Genomic DNA, 24,608 nt, shown 5'->3' on the forward strand with positions numbered 1-24,608 from the left:
TGACCCAAAGCCTGCCTGCACACAGTGACAGCAGGATTGCCTGAAAAACTGACTCATCAGTTCAGCCTCCTCTGGGGGCTTGAGTACAATGCACAAGTGTTGGCACGCACTTTCACAGCATCTCAGAACTGAAAACAAATAAAGCCCAGCTGTGTACAGTAGTAAGACTGATTTACTGTCAGTTAAAACCCTCTGAAGACTGTGAAAGCTTCCACCTGCTGCCCTTCTACCTCCAGCTCTCCAAAGCCAAGAACATCTCTCCCAGCTTTGTCCATGACACAATGCCCTCATTCCAGACAATGCTGCAACCCCAGTGCAAGCCAAGCTGTGGACAAATCAATGGATATGACTAAAAGGGAGGGAGACAAGAAGCCTGTAACAACAGATGCTTTGCAGAACATCATAACCTTTTAGGCTGCCTTCCTCCTCCACTAGAAATCTGCTTTCTACAAGCAGTATTTCATCTTTAACCACCACCTGAAGCTACCTAAGGTCTCTCTCAACAAACACCACAGGACAGGTATTTGGTAAAAGAGATGTATATTTATTCACTTTACAAAGAGGGTGGTATTTAGTTGCAACAGCTCCATTTATAGACAAATATATTATTGTACATTGTAGTGGTGAATGGCTCAAACCTTTACTTGTTTTGCTCTTAAAAACGTGTTTGCACCACTTCAGCTTCCGTTAGCTGAGCAAATAGCTGTCCTTGTTCTGCCACTGAAAGATTAAAAATCCATAAGAAAGGCATAGCTCTGTGCTATGTATTCACAAGCATTCACCTTCTCCTTTCCCTGTGTCACTCCCCTCTCCCCACCCAATTCAACTTGGTCTGGCCTCTGGGTTAGCATTAAACTTATATACAGCCTCCATTAAAACAAAATCAGGAGCCAGTGATAGTTCTAATGTCCTTTTAAAGCACAAGAAAATTCATTGATTTATACATATAAAAGTCTTGAGTTCAAATTTGTTAAAAAAAAAGGAAAAATCCATTTTTGAGTCAAGTTGGCATTTACATATTGCCAACGTATGGCTAAGCCAATGAAAGGGGGGAAAGAAAAGAATTTCAGGACAGAATTTAAATATTACAAAAATATCTTTTTTTTTTTTCTTTTTTCAGTTTCCTTTAAAAAAAAAATCAGAAGGATGCCCACTTGCTATTGCTAACTGAAGCATGGAAAGAAGGTATAGACCAGTTGTCTTTGATCCTGGAATATCTGAAACAAATTCAATGTAAAGCTGAACCAAGTTTCCCACACAAACAGCGGTGGCAGATTTATTTCACTTGAGATACAAATGCATGTCCACGTGACAGGCATAATCTGACCAGGAGGTGGAGGAAATGTTTCTCTAAGTAAGCGCAGGGAAGGAGGGCGAGAGAAGGCTGGCACGGTTACACATTCTGGATTCAGAAATGCAGTGCCCCACAGGTGCCTCTGCACACAGGCTGTGCATTGCTCTGCACTCCTGATATGCAAGTGCAGCATCTTTCAGCAACAGGATCCAGAATCAAAGAGCTTGGTGGCCCATTTGTTCAAACCGCTAAAATTACTCTTTCGTGCTGTTACTCTTCTTCACTTTCGTTTTCTGGCTCCAAATCAGAATCACCATTGATTTCCTTTTCAACAGTCATGTCTTGTTCATCAGATTGCTCCTCTTTTTCTTCATCTTCATCCCAGTTTTCCTGGGGGAAAAAAAAAAACAGAAATGTTTGAACCTTTGTCAGTCACACCATTTCTGCTACAAGCAAATGGGAGAAGATGTGGTCCAACTCCACTTACGTCAGAGTCTTTATCTGCAATCATCTCATCATCTGAGCCTTCCTCCTCTGAGGACTCTGCAAAAAGAAAGCAATCTCTCAGTCTGGGGAACAGGCTTTAAAATGTCATTGTACAAACAAAGTCCAGTCCCATGTGCTGCCAAGTGTTCAAACTGTGCTATTTCCATACCAAAACTGATTCTACCTGGAGATGAGGTAACCAACACCAGTTAAGAGCAGGTCACTCCTGTTACCAGTACACAGGTGAAGACGCAGTAGGAAAAAAGCCAAACTGGAAGTACACACTCACACACAACCCCCCTATACTGATGTCCTGCTGACTCAAACACAGCAGTGCCTTCACTGTATCTACCTTAACACAAGGGCAGGTAACATTAGAAATTTTAGGTTACCAGGTAAGTTAAAAAAGCACACTGGATTTCCAATTCACTGTTTTCTTCATTTGTGAAGCAAGGCTGGGAGGGAACTAAAGGAGATAAAAGGAAGGCAAGGAAGGAGTAACTAAGTACAAGATGTCTACATCATTAGCCACTGATTTTCCTGCCATGGACATCTCCCAAAACCCCTCAATCTGCAGACTGTACAGTGGTAGATAAGCACAGGTGCATGATGAACAGCCATCAAGTGTGGACTGTCATGTGAATTCAGGAGATGAGCTACACTTAGCATGTAACACTTACCATCCTCATAGACCAGCTTTGCAGTCTGATTAACCTCAGGTACATCCTGAACTGTTTGTGATGCTGCAACCTAAATGGAATTTGAAGATTAGCCTTACATTAAATGATATATTTCAACCTTAAAAGACAACAAAACTCCTAACAATGTAAATGAAAGCTACGTTAAGGGTAGCACACATGAATTCACTTACGGTGCTGGTTTAAGAGCCAAAAAAGTACAAATGACAAAGTAAAATTAGAGAGGCATCTGCTCCAAAGTGGCCCAGTACCTCCTATTTACTCTTCTTTCAAATTCTATGGGTGAGCAGACACACTTGACAGGACAAAACAGTCCCAGTGAGCAGGGACTGACAATTAATGGCCTGCTCTGAGCATTACCAGCATCCCTGAACAGCAGCTGCATTAAGGTGCCCAGGACAAATCACATCAGCTGCAATCCCAACAGGAAGTCAAACAACATCTCTGCACATCCCATGTTATGTAGCTGAAGCTTACCTGGGTGACAAGAATGAAGAGTCTTCCATGCAGACGGGAAAGCTTTTGCAAAGTTTTTACTCTGCTCTCCATCAACTGGTATAACATTCCCAGCTGAGGAATAAGGTCTGGCAACTTGGGAGAAGAGACAGATGAAAAAAAAATGAAGCTGTTAACAAACACATCCCAAATGTTTTTGGTTTTTAAACTACTTTTGTATGTTTGGAGCAAGCGACACTTGCTTACATTATTCTAGAAAGAAGGGAGAGCTGAGGAATCACCTGCAGCCTGATCAATTAACACTTAGCCATGTTTAGAAGTATCATCTACTTTTAAAGCATGGCAGTTCTTAGCCTCCTTCTCCTTCCCAGTCTGTGCCACACACAGGGGCAAAGCACTGTTCAGAAAGCTGTGAACATACACCAGTGTCCCAATGCAGCCTCAGCAATGGGTGCAAGTTCTGCTGCTCGGCAATGCTATAACAAATGGCAGAAAGGACTGACACTGCCCAAAGGTCTCTTTCTTAACCCAGCAAGAATCTTGCATCCATCACTTGTAAGGCAAGGCTGGACTGCCAGCTTTGGCACACCCTTACCCTATAAATCTGGCCATGCCCAAGACAGCCTCAATATGAGCATTACAAGAACAAAGAAAATTTAGTTCTGTAAGATCTAGTGACACAGGCTAGATTAGTCTTTGGCAGTCATTTTGTTCCCTCTCACAGATGTGACGTAACTTATCTTAGTTTGACTTTGGGATGGCTATAATTATGTCAGGAATGACTGAGACAAACAATTTATCAGCAATGTGCAGTAGGTTCAGCAAAAGTCGTGTAAGCAAAGCTCTCTATACATTGATTTGGGCAATGCCATATGCAGAGAGCAGGAGAGAGACTCTTGAAGAAAGAAAATACACTTATTTAAGCATTTAAATGTAGTTCTACTTAAGTGCATGGGCATGAATGAACATTACTTACTGTGGAAAGGTAGGATGCATGTACGGTAAAAACAGACTTCAGCCATCGAACCATTAGTGAGGCACTGGAAAAGAGAAATAAATATATCCAAGAGATACTGTCTGAGAGATACCCATTTCACATCCTAGATGCTAAACAGTTCTATATAAAGTTCCTCTTTAATTAGAGAGCAAGATAAATGCTCTCTGCAGATGGAAATGTAAAGTTTGGCTATCCTCACGAGGTATGCAAGTTATTTGTTAGGAAAGGAACAGACATTTCAGTGAGGGACTAAACTAGGCAAGCTCAGGGGTCTGTGCTTCTGAAATCTTTTATGGATGGTCCAAATGAATAAAAGATCAAAGCATGCTCCACCTACAATGAGGGAATTTATATTTAGAAAAAATATATTTAGAAAAACTCAAACCCAAACCAACCTAACCCCCACAACTCAGCACAGCCCTTCTCAACAAAGCTGTCCTTATGGCAACATAAGAAGATAGAGGGGGAAGCTGGTTCTGTTATTAAACACGACATGAAGAGATGTCTAAATACATTTGATAATTACACAAGCTCTACACCTGAGAGTTATTTTATTTATTGATCAGGTCAATAATATAAACATTTGGGGCCTTCAGTTACATTCTCAGGGTTACACACTTATTTCAGGTATCCTTTTCCATTTTTATTTCACTTCAGCCACCCTGACCAAGCACTGCTTTACGTGTTTAAATTCCTCTTTTCACCTTCAACAAGGTGAGTTTTTACCTCCAGATGCTGCAGTTTAATTGCAGTTACTATGAAAATCTATCACACACGTGGCAGGAGGGACGGTAGCACACACATGAGAAGTTTTAGGTGAATTGAATGTAGCTGAGTTGTCTCTTACCTGTATGGGTTGCCTTGCAATCTCTTTGTAAGCTAAAAGGACAAAAAAAACCAGTCAGCAATAAGTAACAAACATGATGAGTTTAAAACCCCAACATGAGATCATTTGACAGCCTCAATACAGGGGCAGAAAGTTCTCCAGGAATTTGAAGTATGCTAGAATTAACCACTGCCAGGCTCCAGAAAATTACACTGCTGACTCTACCACCCTCTAACACGCTGGTAACTTGCAGAAGCTGGGTTTCAGTATTACAAGAAAGCTGGAACTTTTAACATGCAAAATATCCACTGAAGCTTAAACCTGGCAGGAATAAGTAGGAAGAAACCTCTTACTTTTCATCTCTGTTAATCTGCTTAGTAGAGCAGTTGTTATAGGGTGGAAAAGTTGGGGAAACAAGTGAAGAAAGTATCAGGTAATGGCCATTTCACACAACAAATTTCAAGCTTGGGAGAAGACAGTTACACAAAGGTCTGACCATCCACTGAGATTATAGAACTAAACATTTGCCCTTAAGATTCCCTGACAAAGGTCCCAGGGAAGAAACACAGCATCTCATTAAAATAAGCCTAAGAAGGTGCTGCAAGACCAAACATTCAGCACCAGGCCGTCTGTATAATTCAGTTAAGATCAGTACCATTAAAAAAAATTAATCTTATTTATGGTAAGCACATTAAAATAGAAATCAAAAAAGAAATTGAACCATTAACTTATGCAATAGAATATCATTCACATAACAAGAGATACTAAGTAACGTTCGGTTTAAAAAAGTAATGTCCAGTCAAGGCTAATCATTAAAGTATTTCTGTCCAAAGAGTTTATTTAATATCACTGAATAAGCAGTTCAGAAGCCAAACCCCTTTTAAATTACTACTAAGTGATGTTCATAGTTTAAGTACAGCAAAATGGACTTTCTGATGCTTCGAATTATTGTCCACATTAGTAGTTGAAAAGAAGTTGTAATGGTGATTGTTTGCCGTGGACTAAACAAGCTTTTGTTTAATCTCTTCCCTTTTTTTTCCCACATAATCATTTAAGATAGTAATACATAATCTAATGCTCTTCCTAGCTTTGACAGTGACACTTGGTCCTTTGGTTAAGCTTCAGCCAGAAAAGATAAGAAGTGTATCAGGGATAAATTAAGGGATAAATTAAATTTCAGTATTCCTACGGCACCAATCCCATTTCAAAAATAAAGAGCCATATCCTGGATTCCAGTAGATGGAAGGCAAATGTGGCTTGTATGACAGTACAAGAAGTGCAGGCTCTCTTACCTCATGCAGCAGTGGAATGACAGCATGTATAGGCATTCTGGCTACTGTGTTTTTTACTATATTTTCTTTCCTTGTGTTAAGCACTTTCTGTTAAAATAAAAAAATATGATTAGAGAATAATTCAGCTTTAATATGTGTATGGGCAACCAGCAAAATCAAAAATTCCTGCCTGTTATCTCTCTTCCTACTCCACTACTTTTATGCTGAGGATAATGACCAAAAGATTTGCTATGAAAAGGAGTTTCATTTTCCAAGTCAGGTACAATTAATGAAGTAGAGGCACTCAATAAACCCATCTAAAACAATCGAGCATTGCCTTTAGTCCACCTGACCCATGTTAAAAATTATGCATTACAGACACGTGAAAATCTCTCTTGAAATTTTCTGACTTCCATAAATAAATGCCTTTTACTAGCATCTGTGACAAGAAATTTCTATTCAGCATCAAATTCCTAACAGTTCTCTGCCCCAGTACTATTATGTCCAAATGCAAAAATAAGCTTTTCAAGTGAAACTTGCCATCAATTCGTTTTTCAAACAGTACCTGCCTGAAAAATGTACCCTCAGGAGACTAAGCACAGATTATGCTCCAGTCCAAGCTAAAGGGAACAGAGGTGCATTGGTAGCACCACTTGTAAAACATCTGAACTGTGACATAACAAATTTATCTAAACAAAGTGCCTCAAAGACCAGGGACTGACTCAGAAAGAAAGGCAGATAACAACAGAAAAGTAACACCAATTCATAATAGCATTGCCTTGAGCAACAAATCAGCAAAAAGCAGCTGGGAGAAACAACAGGCTCTGAACTGTTCAGCCTTCCCTACTTTCAGGGAGGCTCCCCACCAGTCCCAGTGCACAGACTGAACAGCACACACTAAACTTGCAAGACTTACATTTAAGATTTCTGCATCATTGCTTTCCAAGCCCTGGACCAGCAGCACAGCAAAGCTGTCTGTTTGGGGAAGGCCACCGGGAGTTTTGACTTTGCTCACATCAATATCCAATGCCCCAAGGCGCTCCTCGATGCTCTCCTGCAGAAGAGAAGTAAGGCAGTGCTGTCTCAGAGTGGTTTCTCACAAATGTCAGCTGAAAGCAAAGTACCTAACTTAGAGCATTCCCACTAGTTCTGCTGGAGAAGAACACAAATTTTGTGTATTCTTTTAAATGCACTGAGAGAAGACAGCATGAGGAAACAAAGGCAGATGAAGTTTTGGCTGAAAAGCACTAATCTATCTTGGCATAGGGAGCAACAAGTGTGTGACAAAGTTCTGCAACAAGCTGGCAAAACCACAGGCAAAGTACAGAGGGCTTGAATGAAAGAAATGCTTTGAGAAGGGGAAATCTCTTTCATACAGAAAGATGGTAACATTAACCTTTCTTCCACAACAAACAAAGCAAATCCAAGTTCACCTAAAGAAGGTATAATGATAATTTACGATTCTAGTTTCTCCAGTCTTGCTGAGTTTGAAATAAGAAGCCCTTTACCTCTGTCTCTCCTGGTTTCCTCTTGTTTTTCTTTTTCTCCTTTCCCAAGGCTGGAGTTTTGACAGCTGTACTATGTCCTGGAATGCCAGGTACTAGAACTTTGGCGTCCGAGTTCACCACAGGTGTCTTTACCTGGCACACAGAGAGAACAACATTTGCATGAACTGCTGGCATCCTGAGCTTTCTTCCCATTTAAAATACGGATTTTATTCTGCAACTCTCACACAGCCTGACACAACCCATTTTCTTGACATAAATATTAGGCAAATCCAACATATTTAAGAGAATTAATAACATCAAGAAACAGTTTTCATAATTACCTAAAGCAATGGTCTCTTGGGAATTACCTGTGAACCACCCTTCTTACAAGCTTTTGCTGTAACATTCCCAGAACTGTTTGTATCCAACAACAAATACTTGGATGTTTTGCTGGCAATAGATACCACCTGTGCTAACATTCAGCTCCATAAAATCACATGCAGATTAATTCAGCATCCACTGGAATGCAGTAACTGACCAAGAAAAGCAACACAATGTAACAGCAAAAGGTAGTCAGTATTCCCTTCAATCCCAACTCTCCTCTTCTAGGGATTGCTCAAACACAGAACTCAGCTGTCTGAATTAGGCTGTGACCACAGTGACAAAAAGAGACACCTTAGTTTATACCAAACAAGCTAAGGTACCATCTTCAATGAACACAAAGGAGATGGAATTCTCTATTTAACAACCAAATGCTCCCCTGACTGACAGAGAATGTAAGGCAGTATGCCACTTCCAGGATATCAAAAATGCATTCTCTGCTACTTCCAGAACATTTCTTTAAACCATAGCACTTCTATCCAGGCCTTTTTTTTTGAAGTGATAAAAATATAATCTACTTACACTGAATAAAGCAACTTCCAATTTCCAAAAAGTTGATTTTCTGCATCAAGAATTTTACCATAGAACACCATAGATAAAATTCTATGCCCTTAGCTCACCACACTCATCACTGACCTTCTCCCCACAGGGCATGCTCAGACAGCCAAGAGAGATGCGTCTTCACTGGAATTCAGCAAGAAGCGAAACCAAGATGGGTATCATCACTGCATGCCACAGAGACCCTGCACCTGGCCCTGCAGCTCAGCCCTGCTACCCACCAGCACCAGCATTGAGCAATCAGCACAAAACCCTGCCTGGCTGATGGAGCACCAGCTCCAGTAGATAACTGAAGTGCTGTCTGCTCACTTCACTGATATTCCAAGCATTTCAAATCTTCAAGGCCTTGAATATGCACAATGATTAAGAACTTTACAGCCTGTCTCTAAACACCCAGGGGATCCTGCATGAAAGAACACAGTGCCAAGTGGCCTCAGTGGACACTGCTGCCATGCAAGTGCCAAGCTCACGTTCCCAGGTCCCTGTGAGCAGGAACACATGAAGGCCACACCAAGAAAGAGCAAAAAGGACTTGCCCATTAAGGTTCCACTACATTTTATTTAGACTCGAAAACAAAGTCATCCGACGTTCACCCCAAACCATCAGGGTCAAAGAGGTTGTACAAACCAACAGACTCCAAGGGAAGGACTGATCTTAGGCAGAAAAATCCCACCAATCAATCCTGTCTCTCAAGCAGATCTGCTGGGTTACAGGAGGGCCACCGTGTGCTCTCACACATGTCAGGACACACACACAGGAACCATGAAGATCTCTGTGCCCACACCTGCCTGAGCGCTATGGACATCTATAGCTACTTCTGCAGCTCTGAACAGGTCCATCCAGAAATCCAATCTCATTTTAAGAGAGCAGTGAATATTACCTGCTTCGTTTCTGAAGTAAAACAAGAGAAGCAACAAAACCACACTTCATGCAAAGCTCACCTTTGTTACAGCAGCATCTGTTTTAAGTGACAACACTTTCTGGATGTCCCGTACCAAACATATGTGGGATTCACTGGTGTTCAAAGACTAGGAGGACAGGAATAAAACCAGTAAATATATTTGACACTCACACCTGTGATTCATTATGCTACTGAAAGATGAGAACAAATTCCAATGGTATAAATTAGAATTAATGTTTTTTTCACTCTAGAATAGCAGCTCCTTTGCATATCTCTATACTCTCCAAGGACATTTATACAGCTAAACTGGGACTGTATTAAAACAAGTTTCAATGGCCTAACTCAGCAAGAGCTGAAATGGCAAGAATCAGTCAGCAATGGCATAAACCTGCACTCCAACTGAAAAAATGAAAGAATACAAATCACCTTTCCAAACAGCTTGGGGGCAACAGTCACAGCTCCCAAAACAAGGGCAATGATATATGTTTTGTATTGTTATATCACTTCAAAACAGTAAAAATAAAAATAATAAACCCCAAAATTTCTCCAACTGGAAGCAGCATGCAGTGCATATTACAGAATGCAAACCCTCTCTGTTAAGTTTTACATACCACTTTCTCTATGATGGGCTGTAAGGCGTTTCCATACACCAGCAGCAGAGACTGTTTGTCTGTGCAAAATGCAGCTGCTAGAATAGGGACTGGCTTTGGTGTGGAGTCCCCATCCCCAGGTGTTGCTATCTGAATGGTACAGTTTGATGTTAATGGTTTTTTGCAATAACTGAAAAAAAAAAAGAATTAAAAAATTTCAAGATGTTTAGCTTGAACACTTCAATATCTTGCACATCTAAGCATCATTCATTAGCAGGTCCTCAGCAAACTCAGCCATTTTACACCTTTTACAGGTGGCTGAGGCACAGACACACAAAATCTGGGTTAAAGCCACACATAATACCAAAGTGCAACACAGTTCCCAACAAGTGAGTTCCTCAATAACATGCCCAGTAACCCAAGACAAAGAAGCAGCTGGAATCTGGTTCACAAGCATTTACGAGAGCTTAAAGGCAGCAGCATAACAAAACTGAGCTTTGCCTTGCAGTAACCCCAGACCTTTCCTAAAGACACCCTCCAGGTGAATCCTAACTTACCCATTCAAGATATGTTCAAATAAATGCAACTGCCCATCTCTGCACACAACTGCTAACTTCACAGGCTGAAAGAAGGCACAGTAAGAAGAGTTTCATTAGATCAAAGAAAAACCCTCCTGGAAGTTCAGGACATCAAGAGACGCCCTTCTAGAAGTTCAGGACATCAAGAGACAGCTGTATGGCTACAATTTGAACTTTTTCAGTATTTAAGAACATGACACTAAATCTGAAAAGAAGATCAAAGATGTAATCACTCAGGAACATTCAGTACAAGTGTTAGAAGATTACTAAAATAACTCACAACTGTACTTTATCACTGGTAATATGCACTGAGTTAAACAGTTTGCACAGCAGCAGACACATGTCTAGAGGCACAGCTCTGCAAAGGCACTGACTGTGAATATGCTTAGAGGAAAGAAACTGAGATGACTCCTCTGAGAAACCAAATGGCAAGGGTACATTACTGAATACTCTCCAATACATGCAGGAAGAGGGAACTGGAAATATTAGAAAAATATAGCATGAAATACTGCTCTGAGAAATGGAACTTAAAAGGCAGCAGGAGAAAAACGTTTTAAATAATTATGGGAATAGTTTGTGAATGTGTTTCACATTCACACATTTTTCAAAAGGCAACCACTTTGAAAGACTTGTGCTGTTAAAACTGAGAGACTTGGCAAATGTACACTGCTACTTTAACTCATTCAAGGCTACTTAATTCCAAATGCAGTTACACTGCCAAAAACACTTGAAATCAGAAATAAACCAGGACCATACCCAAACCAGATTTTTAGAAATAATTTATTTTGTGTTTTTCTTTGCTGCTAAGTTCTAACAACCATTTTAATTACTAACTTGTTCTAAATAGGAAGCAACTGACATTTCTGCCATCATGAAAAACATTTCTGAAAAAAGCTCACTGAATTTGCGGTTAGTAGCTTTGAAAAGGAGCATTTCAAACTACCAGCTTTATAAATGCACCTGTATAAATATTCTTAGACCCATGAATTGGTATTTGGAACTCATCTCTGCATAACAGAACCCAAAAACAAACCAAACCTCTTTCTTTACACCCTTAAAAGGAAACTGATGTGATAAGTGAAAATTGTTGAATATATTTGTTTACAAACTATTGCTCCTACCTCTTCTTTGACTTCTGATACAGTCAGGTCCACAAAAGTTGGTTCATCTGTTACTGTGAAAGACATCACAGAATTCTTTTCTTTTCTATCTGATCTGATTTGCCTGGAAGACACAAAAAGCACACATTATTTACCACAGCACAAGCAGCATTCTCTCCCCCAAACAAGCATTACAAAGCCTATAAATCACTAGTAAATGTGGTGGTATCTCCTAAAAGCACCACACTGACATTTCAGTGTTCAGTTTAGAAAATGTTCTAATTTCTAAGAGCAAAGTAATTCCTAAGAGAAATTGAGCAAGAAAACTTTGCATAAACCTTACAAGAAGTGCAAAGAACAAGGAAGTTTATTACACAGTATATTCTGGCACACACTAGTGATACAAATGGCACCTGGAAGCATGCTCAGACACAGCCAAGGAAAATCTCGTCTTCACTCAACAATCAGTGAGTCGAAACCACCAATAAAGAGATCATCACTGCATTCCTCCAGAGTGCCCCTTCTGCTTTACCTTGTTTAATCACCATCACTTGATGGCTCTATGCTCAAAACTGATCAGTCACAGATGATGAAAAGCTTACATACCACACACTCAATAATCGGTCGTGTATAGCTCCAGACAAGAAATAAAGTCCTGTAATTCCATCAAAGGGTTTACTTTCATTTGTAGGTTTCACTGTGGTAAACATTAATGATGACACTGATGTAGCATGGCCTGTGAAATGCTAAGAGAAAAGACAGGATCTTTCCATGATTGTCATAAGCAGTCATATGGCAAAAATCAAAACATTAGTTAACAAACATTAGGAAAGATTCAAGCGTTACTAAGTCAACGAGGACAGCTCAGTGGTTTTTAACAAGTGATCAGTTTCCTTGCATTTCTGTACATCAAGGAAGCTTCTTCTGCCCTGACAGATATTTATCAACATTTTAAAACTTAAATGGGGAATCAAAGGCAAATTCAGTGGGACTAAATCCATGCAAAAGAAATGGCATCCACCTGTACTGCTGTTACTGTCACAAAGCGTTCCCCTCTGCCCCCCCAGCTTTCCCCTTCAACCTTTCCAATGGAATTAGATTCAATTGCATTCTCAACTTAAACAATGGACACACGTGTGCTGACACTAAACTTGGGCAACACACCACCCCCAAGGGCCCCCCAAAATTGGCTCTTCGATCTACTTTTGCAAATAGTGGTTTTGGTCATTCTAGAATGCAGACATACATGGTAGCTGCCATGTGCCAGCAAGCCCACAGTAACAGCACATGTTACACACTCACCTGACAGGAGATTCAGAGACTATCCCTGTCCTGTCTGCTAGCAGGCAAGAGAACACGGCAGCATTCACGGATCAGCTAAAGCATGGCCATTTGCTCAATGTCTGAGCCCTGCTCAGGGAACAATAAGGAGTTGCTCCTATGCCTTCCAACTGTTTCAACAGCAAAACTGATAATGCCATCAGTTACATGAAGTTTAGCAAGGAAACTCGAAGGCTTTGTGGAGGGACTCATGTTAAAACCCATGCCAGCAGTAACTGATACGGTGGTGACCAGAGATCTCCTGACAGAAGGGTATCAGAGAGGGACCCAGTTAAAACAGCATCCATCTTTCTCCTACAGCCTTGAGAGAGAATGCTGGCAGCATGCTCAGAAACAAAAATTTAATGTCCTCATTCAATTCTCAGCAAGTAGAAATCACAGTTTAGGGTACCATCACAACAAAAATGTCCAGCAATCCCAAAACTGCTGATTGTATCCTCACACACAGTGAAATGTTTTAGGTGTCTGATCAGGAAACACGAGGTAGGTAGTGTCACCAATCAAAAAAGGGCATTTTTTTGCACCTAGTTTAACAGAGGTACTTACTCTGTAGACTTCTTTGGTCTCCAAGTCCCACAGTTTTATAGTTCTACCAGCTGACAGCAGCATTTTTCCATCTGGACTGATGCATAGACAGGTGACACTGCTATTGTCGCCTTTCCACTTACTAGAATTTAGATGGAGTTTTTGTACAAAAGGAGAAAGATGGAGAAATAGAAAAAACAGTATTCATTAGGATAATCTCAAAACCACCATGATGGAAAATTTAAGGTAAAATTTAAAAACCAGTGATTTAAGTAGTCAAGAAGTCAAAGCTATTCTGCTTCTGCACTTCACCTTCAAATTAATTTACAAAAAAAAACACAACTCAAAAATATGAAGTTGTTCAATACTGAACTGTTGACTTCTTTTTTAATACTTGCTTATTCTGCTCTGATTCCTCTCGAAGTTTTCTGCTTCTGAAATTAGGGCAAGAAGAGCCATACCATTTTCAAGACTTCTCTACTCACCAACCCATTCAAAAAAGTCTTCTCAATACTACAATTCAGAGTTTCAAAGCCTATTCAGTTACTGACCCTCCTCCCAAGTCTCTGAAACCATTGACAATAATAAACTTCACCTTAATATTTTTATTGTAAACAGCCTTCCTGGAAATATTTCTAAATAACTTTCAGAATTGCCCAAGCAATTCTTCTTCTGTTTTCTAAAACAGGGATAATTTACTGTATCACTTTTGATAGAAGCTGGAAATTTTACAGCCCACAAATGTGGACAACACTGTACCTTACAGAAAGTATGACAAGATTTTGTATTCTCTTCAGAAGCCAAGATCATGACTTAAGAATTTAAACCCTTTATTAACGTAAACCAAGAAGGTATTTTTAAATGTACTAAAAAGATGAGTCTAAACTAGACTTCAGAATATAAAGTACAGCAAAAATACCTTGGTTTGCACTTTGGATATTCATTATATAATTTTTACAGGAAAGAGTTTTAAGCAGGATCTCATAAAGGACATGTCCAGAATGCCTCCAAATAGTCAAGAGTATTTAAGACATGAAAAAGCTCCAGAGGGACAAGAAGTCATCCAGCATGTTTCAGTCTATCTCTCTACAACACCTTGTCTTGCCTCTTCAGCAACTCTCTCTTCCCCAACAGCTTGTCCCTCTGCCAGAGGTTTTATGTGTGCTGCACACACCTCCTGAAGTGGCCCTATGGAGTACTCCTACAGTAGTGGGTTTCAATTCCCTTCCTAGCAGTCCATATCTCTATAGGAACATGTCTAGAAGCCTGCAAACCAAATTTAAAAAATTTAATACCGCCTCTCTACTCCAGGAGCAACCATCCTGATTTCTCTGTGGGTTGCACAAATAATAATTTCTGGGTCCTGACAGGTGTTAAGGAATGCAGGCACCCTCATGTGTACATTGGGTATGAGTAATTGAAGTGGATAATTTGTTCCTTCTGGTAGGCAAAACTTTAGGAGAACTGATTTCTTCTACTTTTTCCAAATTGAGTTACCTTAGGTAGGACTCATAACATTAACACAGAAAATTTTCATGTAAAAACCATGATGTTACATTTCTCATGTACTTTCTATCTATACACTCTGGGATGATTTTCTGTTGCCATCTTTAAAATTAAAGAACACAATGCTTCAAATTACATTTCATAACCACAGTCCCCCCACACCATGGTCCCTGGTATGGGAGGGGGCAGAGGGAAACATCCAAGAGGTATGGCAGCAAAAACTCTCCCTTTTCCTGAGAAAGCAGCATGGCTGGGACCCATCTCCAATACTTGTACATGAACACACACACTGTGGGATACAAACAGGGTGAATGAGAGGTCTGTGGGCAGCTTCAGAGCTTTGATCTCACTGGATTCACAGAACAACAGTGGGATGCCTTGCAAGACAAGGACCGTTAGGATGGCACTTCAGCAATGACATGCCAGGAAGGCAAGAAGAAGAGAGGTTTCTCCACAGAAAAGTCTAGCACAAATGCATGGAACATTCCTTTGAAACAGGGAAAGAACATAAATGCACGGAATAATCCAGGAAACAAGAGGGAAGGCTATACAACAAATCCACCTGGAAACTATGTTCAGGCACTGAAAGGTCAAAAAAAGTTTCTGGGCACATCCAGCATAGAATTACAAATCATGTCTAACCAACCTGATTGCCTTAATGAAACAATCTCCTTGGCTGATGAGGAGGGACACATTTAAGTTGTCAAAAGCATTGCTGAAGCCAAGGTCTCACACAGCCTTGCAGCCAAATTGGAGGTATATAGCCTGAATGGATGGTCTCTAAGGAGAGCAGGATCAGGCTGCACCACTGAGCTCAAACAGTTGTGATCACTGGTATGAAGTCCAGCTGGTGGCCAGTCACTGGTGTTACTCCCTCAAGGACATCCCAATACTGCTTAATATCCTCCATAACTGCCCAATCTCCATTAATGATCTCAGGACAGGACAGAATGCACACCTAACAACTTCACACTCAATCCCAAATTAGGGAGAGCAGTTGATATCTTGGAGGACAGGACTGCTACTCAGGGACATCTCGGCAGGCTTGAGAAGAAACAGGCTGTCAGAATCTCAAACCTGAAGAGGACAACATAAAGTCCTGCAGGTTGGGGACAAATAGCTAGAAAGGAGCTTTGAAGGAAAGAGACGTGCGGCCTCACAGTAAAGCTGAGCAGGAGCAAGCAGGGAGTCCTTGTGGCAATGAGCTCAGCTGTGTATGATCTGTATGATCTGCACTAGCCAGAGTGCTGTCAGCAGGTCAAGGAATGGGACTCCTCTGCTCTGTGCAACTCCTGAAACTGCACCTGAGCACTGTGTTCAGGGGGACAGGACACAAAGTCACTGACATGGTGGAGTAAATCCAGCAGAGGGCCACGAAGGCACCTCAGGGACTAGAGCACATAATGGAAAAGGGAAAGGTGAGGGAACTGGGAGTGTTCAATTCTGATAGAGAAGGCTAGAGGGAGATTTTACAGCCATCTTCTGCTACTTTACACAGGGTCTTAATATATTGCAACCTAAGGATGCATCTCTTTACTAGGGATACCAAAGAAGCTACTGATGAAGGGCTGCCTGCAGTGCCCATGCCAGCCTTAATAAAACCAGGAGCACTGCAGTAATAACCAACAGTGGGAAACATCACAAAAAAAGAAACAACATCAAGAGAAGGATCAATGGGCCATCAGCAGGCTTTTATTGAAGAAAGGGAACCAGGACTGTTAATAGAGATCTTGGTTTCTTCTTTAAAGTTTAAGAACAATTTGACTTTATTACAGAAGAAAATAACTGCCTACACCAGACATTTTGTTGCTCTGCACTAAGCTCAATTTTGCTCAACAGTACTTTTAACAGTAGCAGCCTGCTCAGACAGCCAAGTGGAAGTGTCCCCACTGCACATCAGCAGCAAGCGAAACCAAGTGGGTTATCATCACAGCAAGGCCTGTTGAGCAAAGCTGGGTGCATGCAGCAGGTTCTACTGGAATGAGATCTTCCGGTATCTACCCAAGGATTCTTTTTCTAGAATTTAGATTTTTCAGTATTGAAGTGGGACTTTTAGTCTTTCAGTGTCACTAAAAGTTAGCATGGAGGGATTCAAACCCCTCTCAGAACAGTTTCATCCTGCCTTTCCAATACACAGAGGAAGATACCTAACTATGACAACTATGCTGTCATTCCTTAGTAAAACCACTTCTGATCTCAGAAAAGTAACAGCCAACAGTCACTTTGTGGGCATGAAGCCTGCAAAGCAGAGTGCAGCATTTCCAAAACCCGCAAGGGAGAAAACACACAAAAGGAAGTGTAAAAAAAATTCTAAATGTTTAGAAAAGCAGCACTACTCACCACTTTACTTTGCAGGTCTGTGTGTTCCATTCCACAATGTGTTTGTCATCTGAACAGCTATACAAGCAGCAGCTCTCTTGATGCCATCTCACACAGTTTACTCTACTGTCATGACCACCATCCTACAGAAGATAACAGAGGGTCAACTCACTGGAGTAGTCTTGACAACTGAGTCTTCCCCACACCAACTATGTGAACAAGGTGCTTTTGAGATCTAAATTCCAATCATTGGCATCTTAAAGAGTGTGTGTGGTTTCAAAGAACATACACGACAGTTATATAAATTGAGGATATTTCACATTTTGGTACATACGCATAAGTATTTTGGCTTGGCTTATGGAGCCTAGAGGAGAGGAGACGTTGTCTACAGTTTCCTCACACAGGGAAGCAGAGGGGCAGGCACTGATCTCTTCTCTCTGGTGGACAGTGACAGAACCAAAGAGAATGGCAAGAAGCTGTGTTTGGAGGGAGGGACTTAGGATGGATATTATGAAAAGTTCTTCACCCGCAGGGCACAGGCTCCCCAAGGAAGTGGCCACAGCCCCAAGCCTGCCAGAGCTCAAGAAGCATTTGGACCATGCCCTCAGGTGCACGGTGTGACTCCCACGGCTGTCCTGTGCTGGGCCATGTAGAAGACAGTCCATAAGATAATCTGATGTGTATGTCTCAAACACTGACAGCCAGACTGCCAGGGAACCAACCAAGGACTGCTGGTAAGAACACACTGTGGGAAAGAACAGGATGTGGCTGGAGGAGGGGGCCATGCAAAGGTAGGGCAGCCCTTTGCTGGTCCATCCTTGTTCTGGCCCCTGATGAACAGCACAGCACAAGCACAGGCAAGACTCAAGAAGTGGGCCTGGGCTGTTGACAAAAGGCACCCCCAGCAGGGGGGGACCCAGACCACCAAAGACCTCCCAAAGCCCTCCAGCCCATTTCCAGAAAGGTCTGGAGACAACTGCACATGGTAACCAATTCTCATAGAAAGTGACAAACTCTGCTCCAGGGTGGGCAGAGCTGGTCTATAAAAAATGCTCCCACAAAGCTTGAGTGATGGATGACCCAGGACACTGGACACTCCCCTCAGCTGGTTTGATGCTGGAGCCAGGACTGGTGACTTTTCTTTCTTCATTCCTTTCTTTCTCTCTCTCTTCTCTTTTGCCCTACCCTTTACTCAAAATCCACTGCTGTGCATTTATATTAAAGACACCAATTTCCATGCCAAGTGTATAATTCACTGATACAACTTTGTAGATTTTGTGGCGCCTGTGTCTTTTGTCATTCCTTTTTTGACCACAAGCACCTACACACCTGCATGCTCCCTTCAGTTTCAGGGTGGGATGCTACTGGACAGGAGACCAATTTTGTAGATCCCTTCCAAAAAAAAAATTGTCCTGCCTGCTGTTTTTATACACACAGCCAAACAAGGCTAACTGTGTGAAATCTGCTCAAAGGAAAGAACAGCCACAGGTGTCTTGCTGAAGTCAGATCCAAGTGCCTCCTTCCTTAAGGACACTCAGAGGTGAGTAGCCTTCCCTTTGTATTAGCATTCAGGAGCAGACTATCATCAAACCAGAAGACCCCTTAAGCAGTATCACTTCTCTTAACAACCAAAATCTCTGCAGCTCCAAATATAACCTTGAATTATTTATGAAAATATTTAATGGAGTCTATTTCACTATTTGGATTGTAATAGCCTGCTCAGATTACTCCCGAAGGTATTGATGCAAATGAACTTTGAGCAAGACAAACTACACTGCAGCAAGACATTCTGTTCAATAAAGATAGATGAAAGTAACGTCTCTTATTTTAACAGGCATAATCTTTTAATTCAACCTATATGTAAAAAGCAAAGTACTCATAAAACCTGCTGTCTTCTGTGGAAAAAGAGTGTTTTCAAACAAACTACAACTACACTTTTCAAACACAGTTTTTCCATGTAATGGAGTTAATATTCATTAGTCACTGTCACTTGCAAGCATCCTAATTCTCAGAAATTACTGCTTTCTCTAAATTCATATATGTTTATCACCCTACCTACAACTCTGAGTTTAGAAGCAAAATACCCAAGTATCTCAAAAGTATTGCACAGCCAATCATATGGATTCATTTTGCTTGTTATGTAACCCACAAGTAAAATGGAGGTGCTTGGGAGTTTGGAAAGGCAAAATTCAAGTCACTGTGTATCATTCAAAAAAGATCATGTGCTGAGAGCTCAAGAGCTTCCACAAGGGAGGTAAATTTACAGCAGAATCCATCAGTGTGACAACTTCCCAAGCACTGATGAGTTCTCTGTCCTTCCACAATGCCATGCAGGAACTGAGGGTACGACAGTCCTGCCAAGGATTTAACTCTCCACAGAGGAATTTCATCATTACTGTTATTTTTAATGGAAAGTAGCAAATCCATGGACAGTGTTACGATGTTGCACTAAATTAGAAACCAAGATTTTTTGGCCTAAACTGACTGAAACCATCAGTATTTGGTAGCACGTGATGAAGAGTGCATTACTTACTAGCTTGCTCTGTAATTCTCCTTTTACTGTGCTGTACAACAAAATGCTACCAACTGCTGTACCAATAGCCAGGATATCTAACTGCTTGTCCACTTCTCCTCCAACTTCAGACTTCCGTTTTTTCCTCTGGGGGCCATCCTGGAAAAAAAAAAAGAGAGAAACTGTGAAATAAATCAGTCTGACTGGCTAATCTCAGTGTTAAAGCAGAGGGAAGAAAAACCTTAAGAGAAGTTTGAGATCCAGACAGCCAGCACAAACACCAATGAGATAATGAACACTGAAGTGTACACAATCCTAGAAATTCATCCTGTACTCCATGAAAAAGGGTAACAAACTTGCTATGAGTCATTTTGCTACCACCCCAACCACATGCATGTGGGAAAAAAAAACACATTAAAGATTTTTACAAATTTCCTGTCCCAGAGGCAGAAGTAAAGATTAACACATTCAGAATACTTCATCCACAAAATGGAAACGCTTGATCATGATCAAATCATTTTTTCTCAAAAGGTAATCAAAAGAGTCTTGCAAATCTGAAGCATTCATAATGCTTCTCACAAAGAAAGTGCTACCCCATTCCACAGAGGGAAGTCACTGGGATTCAAAGGAAAGTGCTCTGGCCAAGTCCTGTTGTCTGCACCAGAGGTCCTCAGATGATCAGAAAATTCATAAGTCTTCACACTCTTGCTCTGCAAGTGCGATCAGCCACCTCAAGGAGGGATTTCACTTTGTCTCCCTTAACCAAAAATTTGAGAATGCAGATCACTGGGAAGGGAAGAAGGAATAAAACTGGTTCTTAAACACATGAAACTAAAATAAAGAGGGTAGAAGAAGTCATCATATTCATTCTCACTGGGTTAATCACTAATTGCAAACACACAATAAAAAAAGAAAATAAAAAACTGTTCAAGGACACGAAAAGAAAAAAAAATCACTAATGTCACTGATCAGTTTTTAAACTGGACCTTGGTAAGTCTCCTTACGTTTGTTACATCACAGCAAAGCATTCTCCCCAATTTAAAAATTACACGCATGCTAATGCTTCTCTGCACAAGAGATCTATTTTCACTGACAAGCAGCCTGAAGAAGCCCAAGGAGAGCGATAAAATGTGAGCAACCAGCTCTGTTCAGGTTCCATGTGGTGTAGCTCATCTGTTTTACAACAGACATGACACAGTGAAGACAAATCATTTCTACTCAGGTCCAGAAATATGACAATCAGGATGTGGTAATTTTCACCACAAGTAAGATATTAAAGTTTGATAGTGAAGGATAAATATTTTGGTTCTTTGAAGCAGGATTTTCTATTCCTTCTGTATTTAACAGAGCTAACACCTTCTGCAAAGACAAGTGTTTTGATTTAGACCAAAAAATACAAAATTGCTGTAAAGATAACTTTTACATCAAAAGCAGACCATTGAGAAAAGAGATTAGAATTAGGGTTTTTTGCAAGTATTTGTTTAGGCTTTATTGTTGCTGAGAAAGAAAAGTGTTTATAAAGTATTAAAAAACAAACGCCGAGAAACTAATGGCAATTAATTGAGACTGCAGTCTGACATGCAAAGACAAAGGCCACAGAACAGAGATGCAAGTACAACCCCTGTGTTTTCTGGTACTTTTCCATCTTTTTCAGTAGTTTTAGCAATTAGCCCATACATCCGTGCTGCAAAGCAAAACCAAACTTAATAACAGACTTTATTCCCTTCCCCTGAATAAATCTTTCAACTAATTTTTTTCTACCTCCATTTCAGTTTGCTATAGCAAATTTCCCTGGAACAATTCAAAGGCACAACAGAACTCCCACAAGTACAGAGTTATTTCCAGGGTCAGGAAAAAGCAAGGGGCAGTGAAGGTTTCTCCAGTTTTTCTTCCACGTGCATTTCTTTACTGACCACCCCTTATCAGCAATATGAGGGGAGCACCTTATCAGAAAGTTCTGCATGAAGAAATGCCAGTGGAAAATTCAGACACCTGTTAACATTTGAGATGATGAAAAAAAAAAACTTCAAGAACTTAAAAAAAAAAAATCAAACTTCCCTACCCTACATTAAATTAGTACACAGAGCAAATGACAACTGCCCTTAACATCCATGTGGGATTCACTTGTGGATCAGGGTGTTAAATAGAAGAGCACACTGTTATCATGGACAGGACAGGATAAATATTCACTTCCTTGTCATTTGATTTCTTTTTCAGATTTATGGAAACTCAAGCTTATTTAGAAATCCTTCAACTTTGCCTGAAAAAGCACAATATTTTAATTAGTAGAGATGATTAAAAGAAATTACTTGAAAAGGAACTGTGCACGCATTTTTCCATAATGTTCTTCCTTGACTCGATAAGCCACTGAGACTTTCTGAACAGAAATCTGCTTTATGTGAAATAAAACACCTAGAACACTGAAATGGGGAGAAATCTAAAGGTCTGGACACTTGGACAGTGACAGAGCAGTTGCAGCTTGTTAGGAAGAGAGTGGAAGAAGGTGTTTTGGATGTTGGAGGTGCACTCTTGCACAAGACACCCCTGCGTGGAGCAGGAGGTGATGAACACTGCACACAGGAAGCACTGACTGACACTGGAAGCACGTGGGCAGGGAGCACCCCAGTAAAGGCAGCCCTGCATCAGCAGTTCCAGAGGCTGCAGTTCAGAACGTGAGTTCTAATATTCCCCTGCAACACATGGCCTCCATGAACATGGCAGCAGTCCAAAACATACTGAGTTTAAGTGTAATTTGGCCAAACACCATTTATAGCTACCTACTGGCAGAGATACTAGAACTGCCTAGACAGATGTCAACTCTCCAGCAACAAAAGACTAAATAACACCAGAAAAAACACATTTAATAAAATGCTTTTGGCATAACTATCCCAGTTCTAGTTCTACAGCTCAGTCTAAGAGAAAAACCCAATGACTTTTACAGGTTTTATGGCACAATTATTGTAAGAAATAGTATGTTTCCCAGCTCCACTTTAAAATGGACTAGCTTTGGAGCAGGGGACAGGATTCAAACTACTGGAATAACTAGAAAGCCCTGAGAGGTGGCTACGGTTACTTTCAAATAACCTTAAACCAGTTTAAATTCAAAGACCAGTGAGGCTTAAGAGTGTATCTCTAGAAAAGGTTATTTTAAAAAACAGTTTGAAACCCCTCCCAGAAACTTCCTGTGCCTGACTTACGGCACCACAGCAGCGCAGTGTGTCTAGTTTAGTTTTACTTCATACAGAACAGATTCACCCCATTTCCATATGCCAGTTTCAGTGAACTTAGGAGCAATGAACCTATGCAGCTTTGCAACTGATGAACGGATCGTTTTTACTGCAAAGTTCCATGACAAAGGAACGGGTTCAGGCCACCTAAAACTGACTCTTTCTACTTCATTCTTCACGTGTCCTGGGAGTTTTCAAAGCTGCTCAACTGAGCAGAACAATATCGCCCTCCTTTGGGTCGATAATGCATGTTTTACGCCTTTTGAAACAGCCTGAACAGCATTTCAAATACACTGAAATGCTGATATACTGAAACACACTTTAAGAACCCCTCCTTAGTTCTTATGAAAAAAGGGGCTGGATTTCACATACTTTATGCAGGTTTTGCATTCTTTTTTTCTCAGGAAATGGTGTATTCCAGCTAAAGAATTACTTCAACATAAAGAAGACCAAAAGGTACCCCAGTACACACTCCAGATATTTTCAGGTTCAGTGTTCACCTGCGGTGACGTTAACTGAAACTTGATCCAAGGTGGAGAACATCCAAGCACTCCCGATGCACGCTGTGAATAAAACTACTGAACACCTTCTTGCAGGATTCCTGGACTCAGGAAGATGAATCACAGACAGTGTAGCAGCTTGCACAGGAGTACTTCCAAGGCTAAGGAAGCGTGGAGAGATCCTGCCTTTACCGGAGAGGGAACTAAGGGGGTGCACAGCAGCTGACCCGCTCTGCAGCATCGCCTTTTCAATTACTCAAGACGTGCCATCAATTAACATACCTCGCTCCTTCAAGGAAGGCTTCTTCCACGCAGATAATATGAGAGACAAATGGTTTTCAACAGTCAGTGCTTCTGCCGAATTTTTGTTTTAAAAAACCACAAAACTAAGCCTCCAGCGCCGCCCCCCCCACCGACACGTGAAATTTGCCTTAAACAGCGCAATCCCGGGAGAGAGAGCAGCTCCCCCCGCGCCCCCCCATCCCAGGGGGGGACACACGTGGGCATCCCGCACACCCCGGGGCCACACGGAGACGGGACGGGTCGGTGCCCGAGCCCGGCGGAGCTCCGGGACCCTCACCCCGCTCGCCGCGCCCCCGCTCCCCGGCCCGCCCGGCCACATGGCGCCGGGAGGGCGGGGTGAAGCCGAGCGGGCCGCGGCCACGCGTCAGCGCTGCTCGGGTCGCCGCTGCCGCCATCCCCATCCCGCTCCTCACGCGTGTCCTCCCCCCGCCACCTCCCCGCTCCCTCCCCTCACGCACCTTGCTGGGGGGCTGCCGCGCACCGGCTGGGGCCCAGGCCAGGCACGTACAGGCGGCGCTGAGGTGGGCGGAGGGCACGTACTCGTGCTGCAGGCGGCTGCCGGCCGTGTCCCACACGCGCAACCGCCCATCGGGCCCGGCCGAAGCGAACAAGCGGCACCCGCGGGGGGAGAAGGCGCACGGAGAGGCCGCCATGGCGCGCGCGCTCCCCTCGCCTCTGCCCAGCCCGCCCCGCGCGGCGCATGCACCGCCCGCGTGCTCGCCCCGCGCGCCTGCGCCGCACGCCCCGATGAC

The 24,608-nt window shown here is 41.9% G+C and overlaps 1 protein-coding gene, 1 long non-coding RNA gene and 3 other non-coding genes across 5 annotated transcripts; all 5 read right to left on the minus strand.

Moving 5' to 3' along the window:
- Nucleotides 1-523: 523 nt before the first annotated feature.
- Nucleotides 524-24,584, minus strand: WDR43 (WD repeat domain 43). The gene is made up of 18 exons (XM_054629714.2): nucleotides 24,315-24,584; nucleotides 19,848-19,985; nucleotides 17,336-17,457; nucleotides 13,511-13,631; nucleotides 12,230-12,369; nucleotides 11,645-11,747; nucleotides 10,503-10,567; nucleotides 9,967-10,135; nucleotides 9,396-9,482; nucleotides 7,537-7,668; nucleotides 6,945-7,082; nucleotides 6,050-6,136; nucleotides 4,779-4,810; nucleotides 3,911-3,974; nucleotides 2,956-3,069; nucleotides 2,461-2,530; nucleotides 1,782-1,837; nucleotides 524-1,684 (listed from the first exon to the last, which is right to left on the minus strand). The coding sequence occupies exons 1-18, from the start codon at nucleotides 24,507-24,509 to the stop codon at nucleotides 1,565-1,567; spliced, it is 1,953 nt and encodes a 650-aa protein (XP_054485689.1). The 5' UTR covers nucleotides 24,510-24,584; the 3' UTR covers nucleotides 524-1,564.
- Nucleotides 8,549-8,627, minus strand: LOC129119051 (small nucleolar RNA SNORD53/SNORD92). The gene has a single exon (XR_008534063.1). It is a non-coding gene; the product is annotated as a small nucleolar RNA SNORD53/SNORD92 (small nucleolar RNA).
- On the minus strand, nucleotides 12,045-12,128 carry LOC129119043 (small nucleolar RNA SNORD53/SNORD92). Its single transcript, XR_008534055.1, has one exon. It is a non-coding gene; the product is annotated as a small nucleolar RNA SNORD53/SNORD92 (small nucleolar RNA).
- On the minus strand, nucleotides 16,854-16,931 carry LOC129119042 (small nucleolar RNA SNORD53/SNORD92). The gene has a single exon (XR_008534054.1). It is a non-coding gene; the product is annotated as a small nucleolar RNA SNORD53/SNORD92 (small nucleolar RNA).
- Nucleotides 21,301-24,248, minus strand: LOC143693623 (uncharacterized). The gene is made up of 2 exons (XR_013181531.1): nucleotides 23,554-24,248; nucleotides 21,301-21,818 (listed from the first exon to the last, which is right to left on the minus strand). It is a non-coding gene; the product is annotated as an uncharacterized LOC143693623 (long non-coding RNA).
- Nucleotides 24,585-24,608: the final 24 nt, after the last annotated feature.

The sequence above is a fragment of the Agelaius phoeniceus genome, chromosome 3 (genome assembly GCF_051311805.1).
Source record: "Agelaius phoeniceus isolate bAgePho1 chromosome 3, bAgePho1.hap1, whole genome shotgun sequence".
Classification (NCBI taxonomy): Eukaryota; Metazoa; Chordata; class Aves; order Passeriformes; family Icteridae; genus Agelaius; species Agelaius phoeniceus.

Excerpts from the sequence above, each read along its gene's own strand:
- WDR43 (XM_054629714.2), bottom strand. The coding sequence starts at position 24,509 with ATGGCGGCCTCTCCGTGCGCCTTCTCCCCCCGCGGGTGCCGCTTGTTC. Across the intron at positions 6,137-6,944 it reads ATGATGCAGAAATCTTAAAT|AAAGTGCTTAACACAAGGAA; the intron begins GTAAGTCTTGCA and ends TTATTTTAACAG. Across the intron at positions 2,531-2,955 it reads TCTTCATTCTTGTCACCCAG|GTTGCAGCATCACAAACAGT; the intron begins GTAAGCTTCAGC and ends AATTCCATTTAG.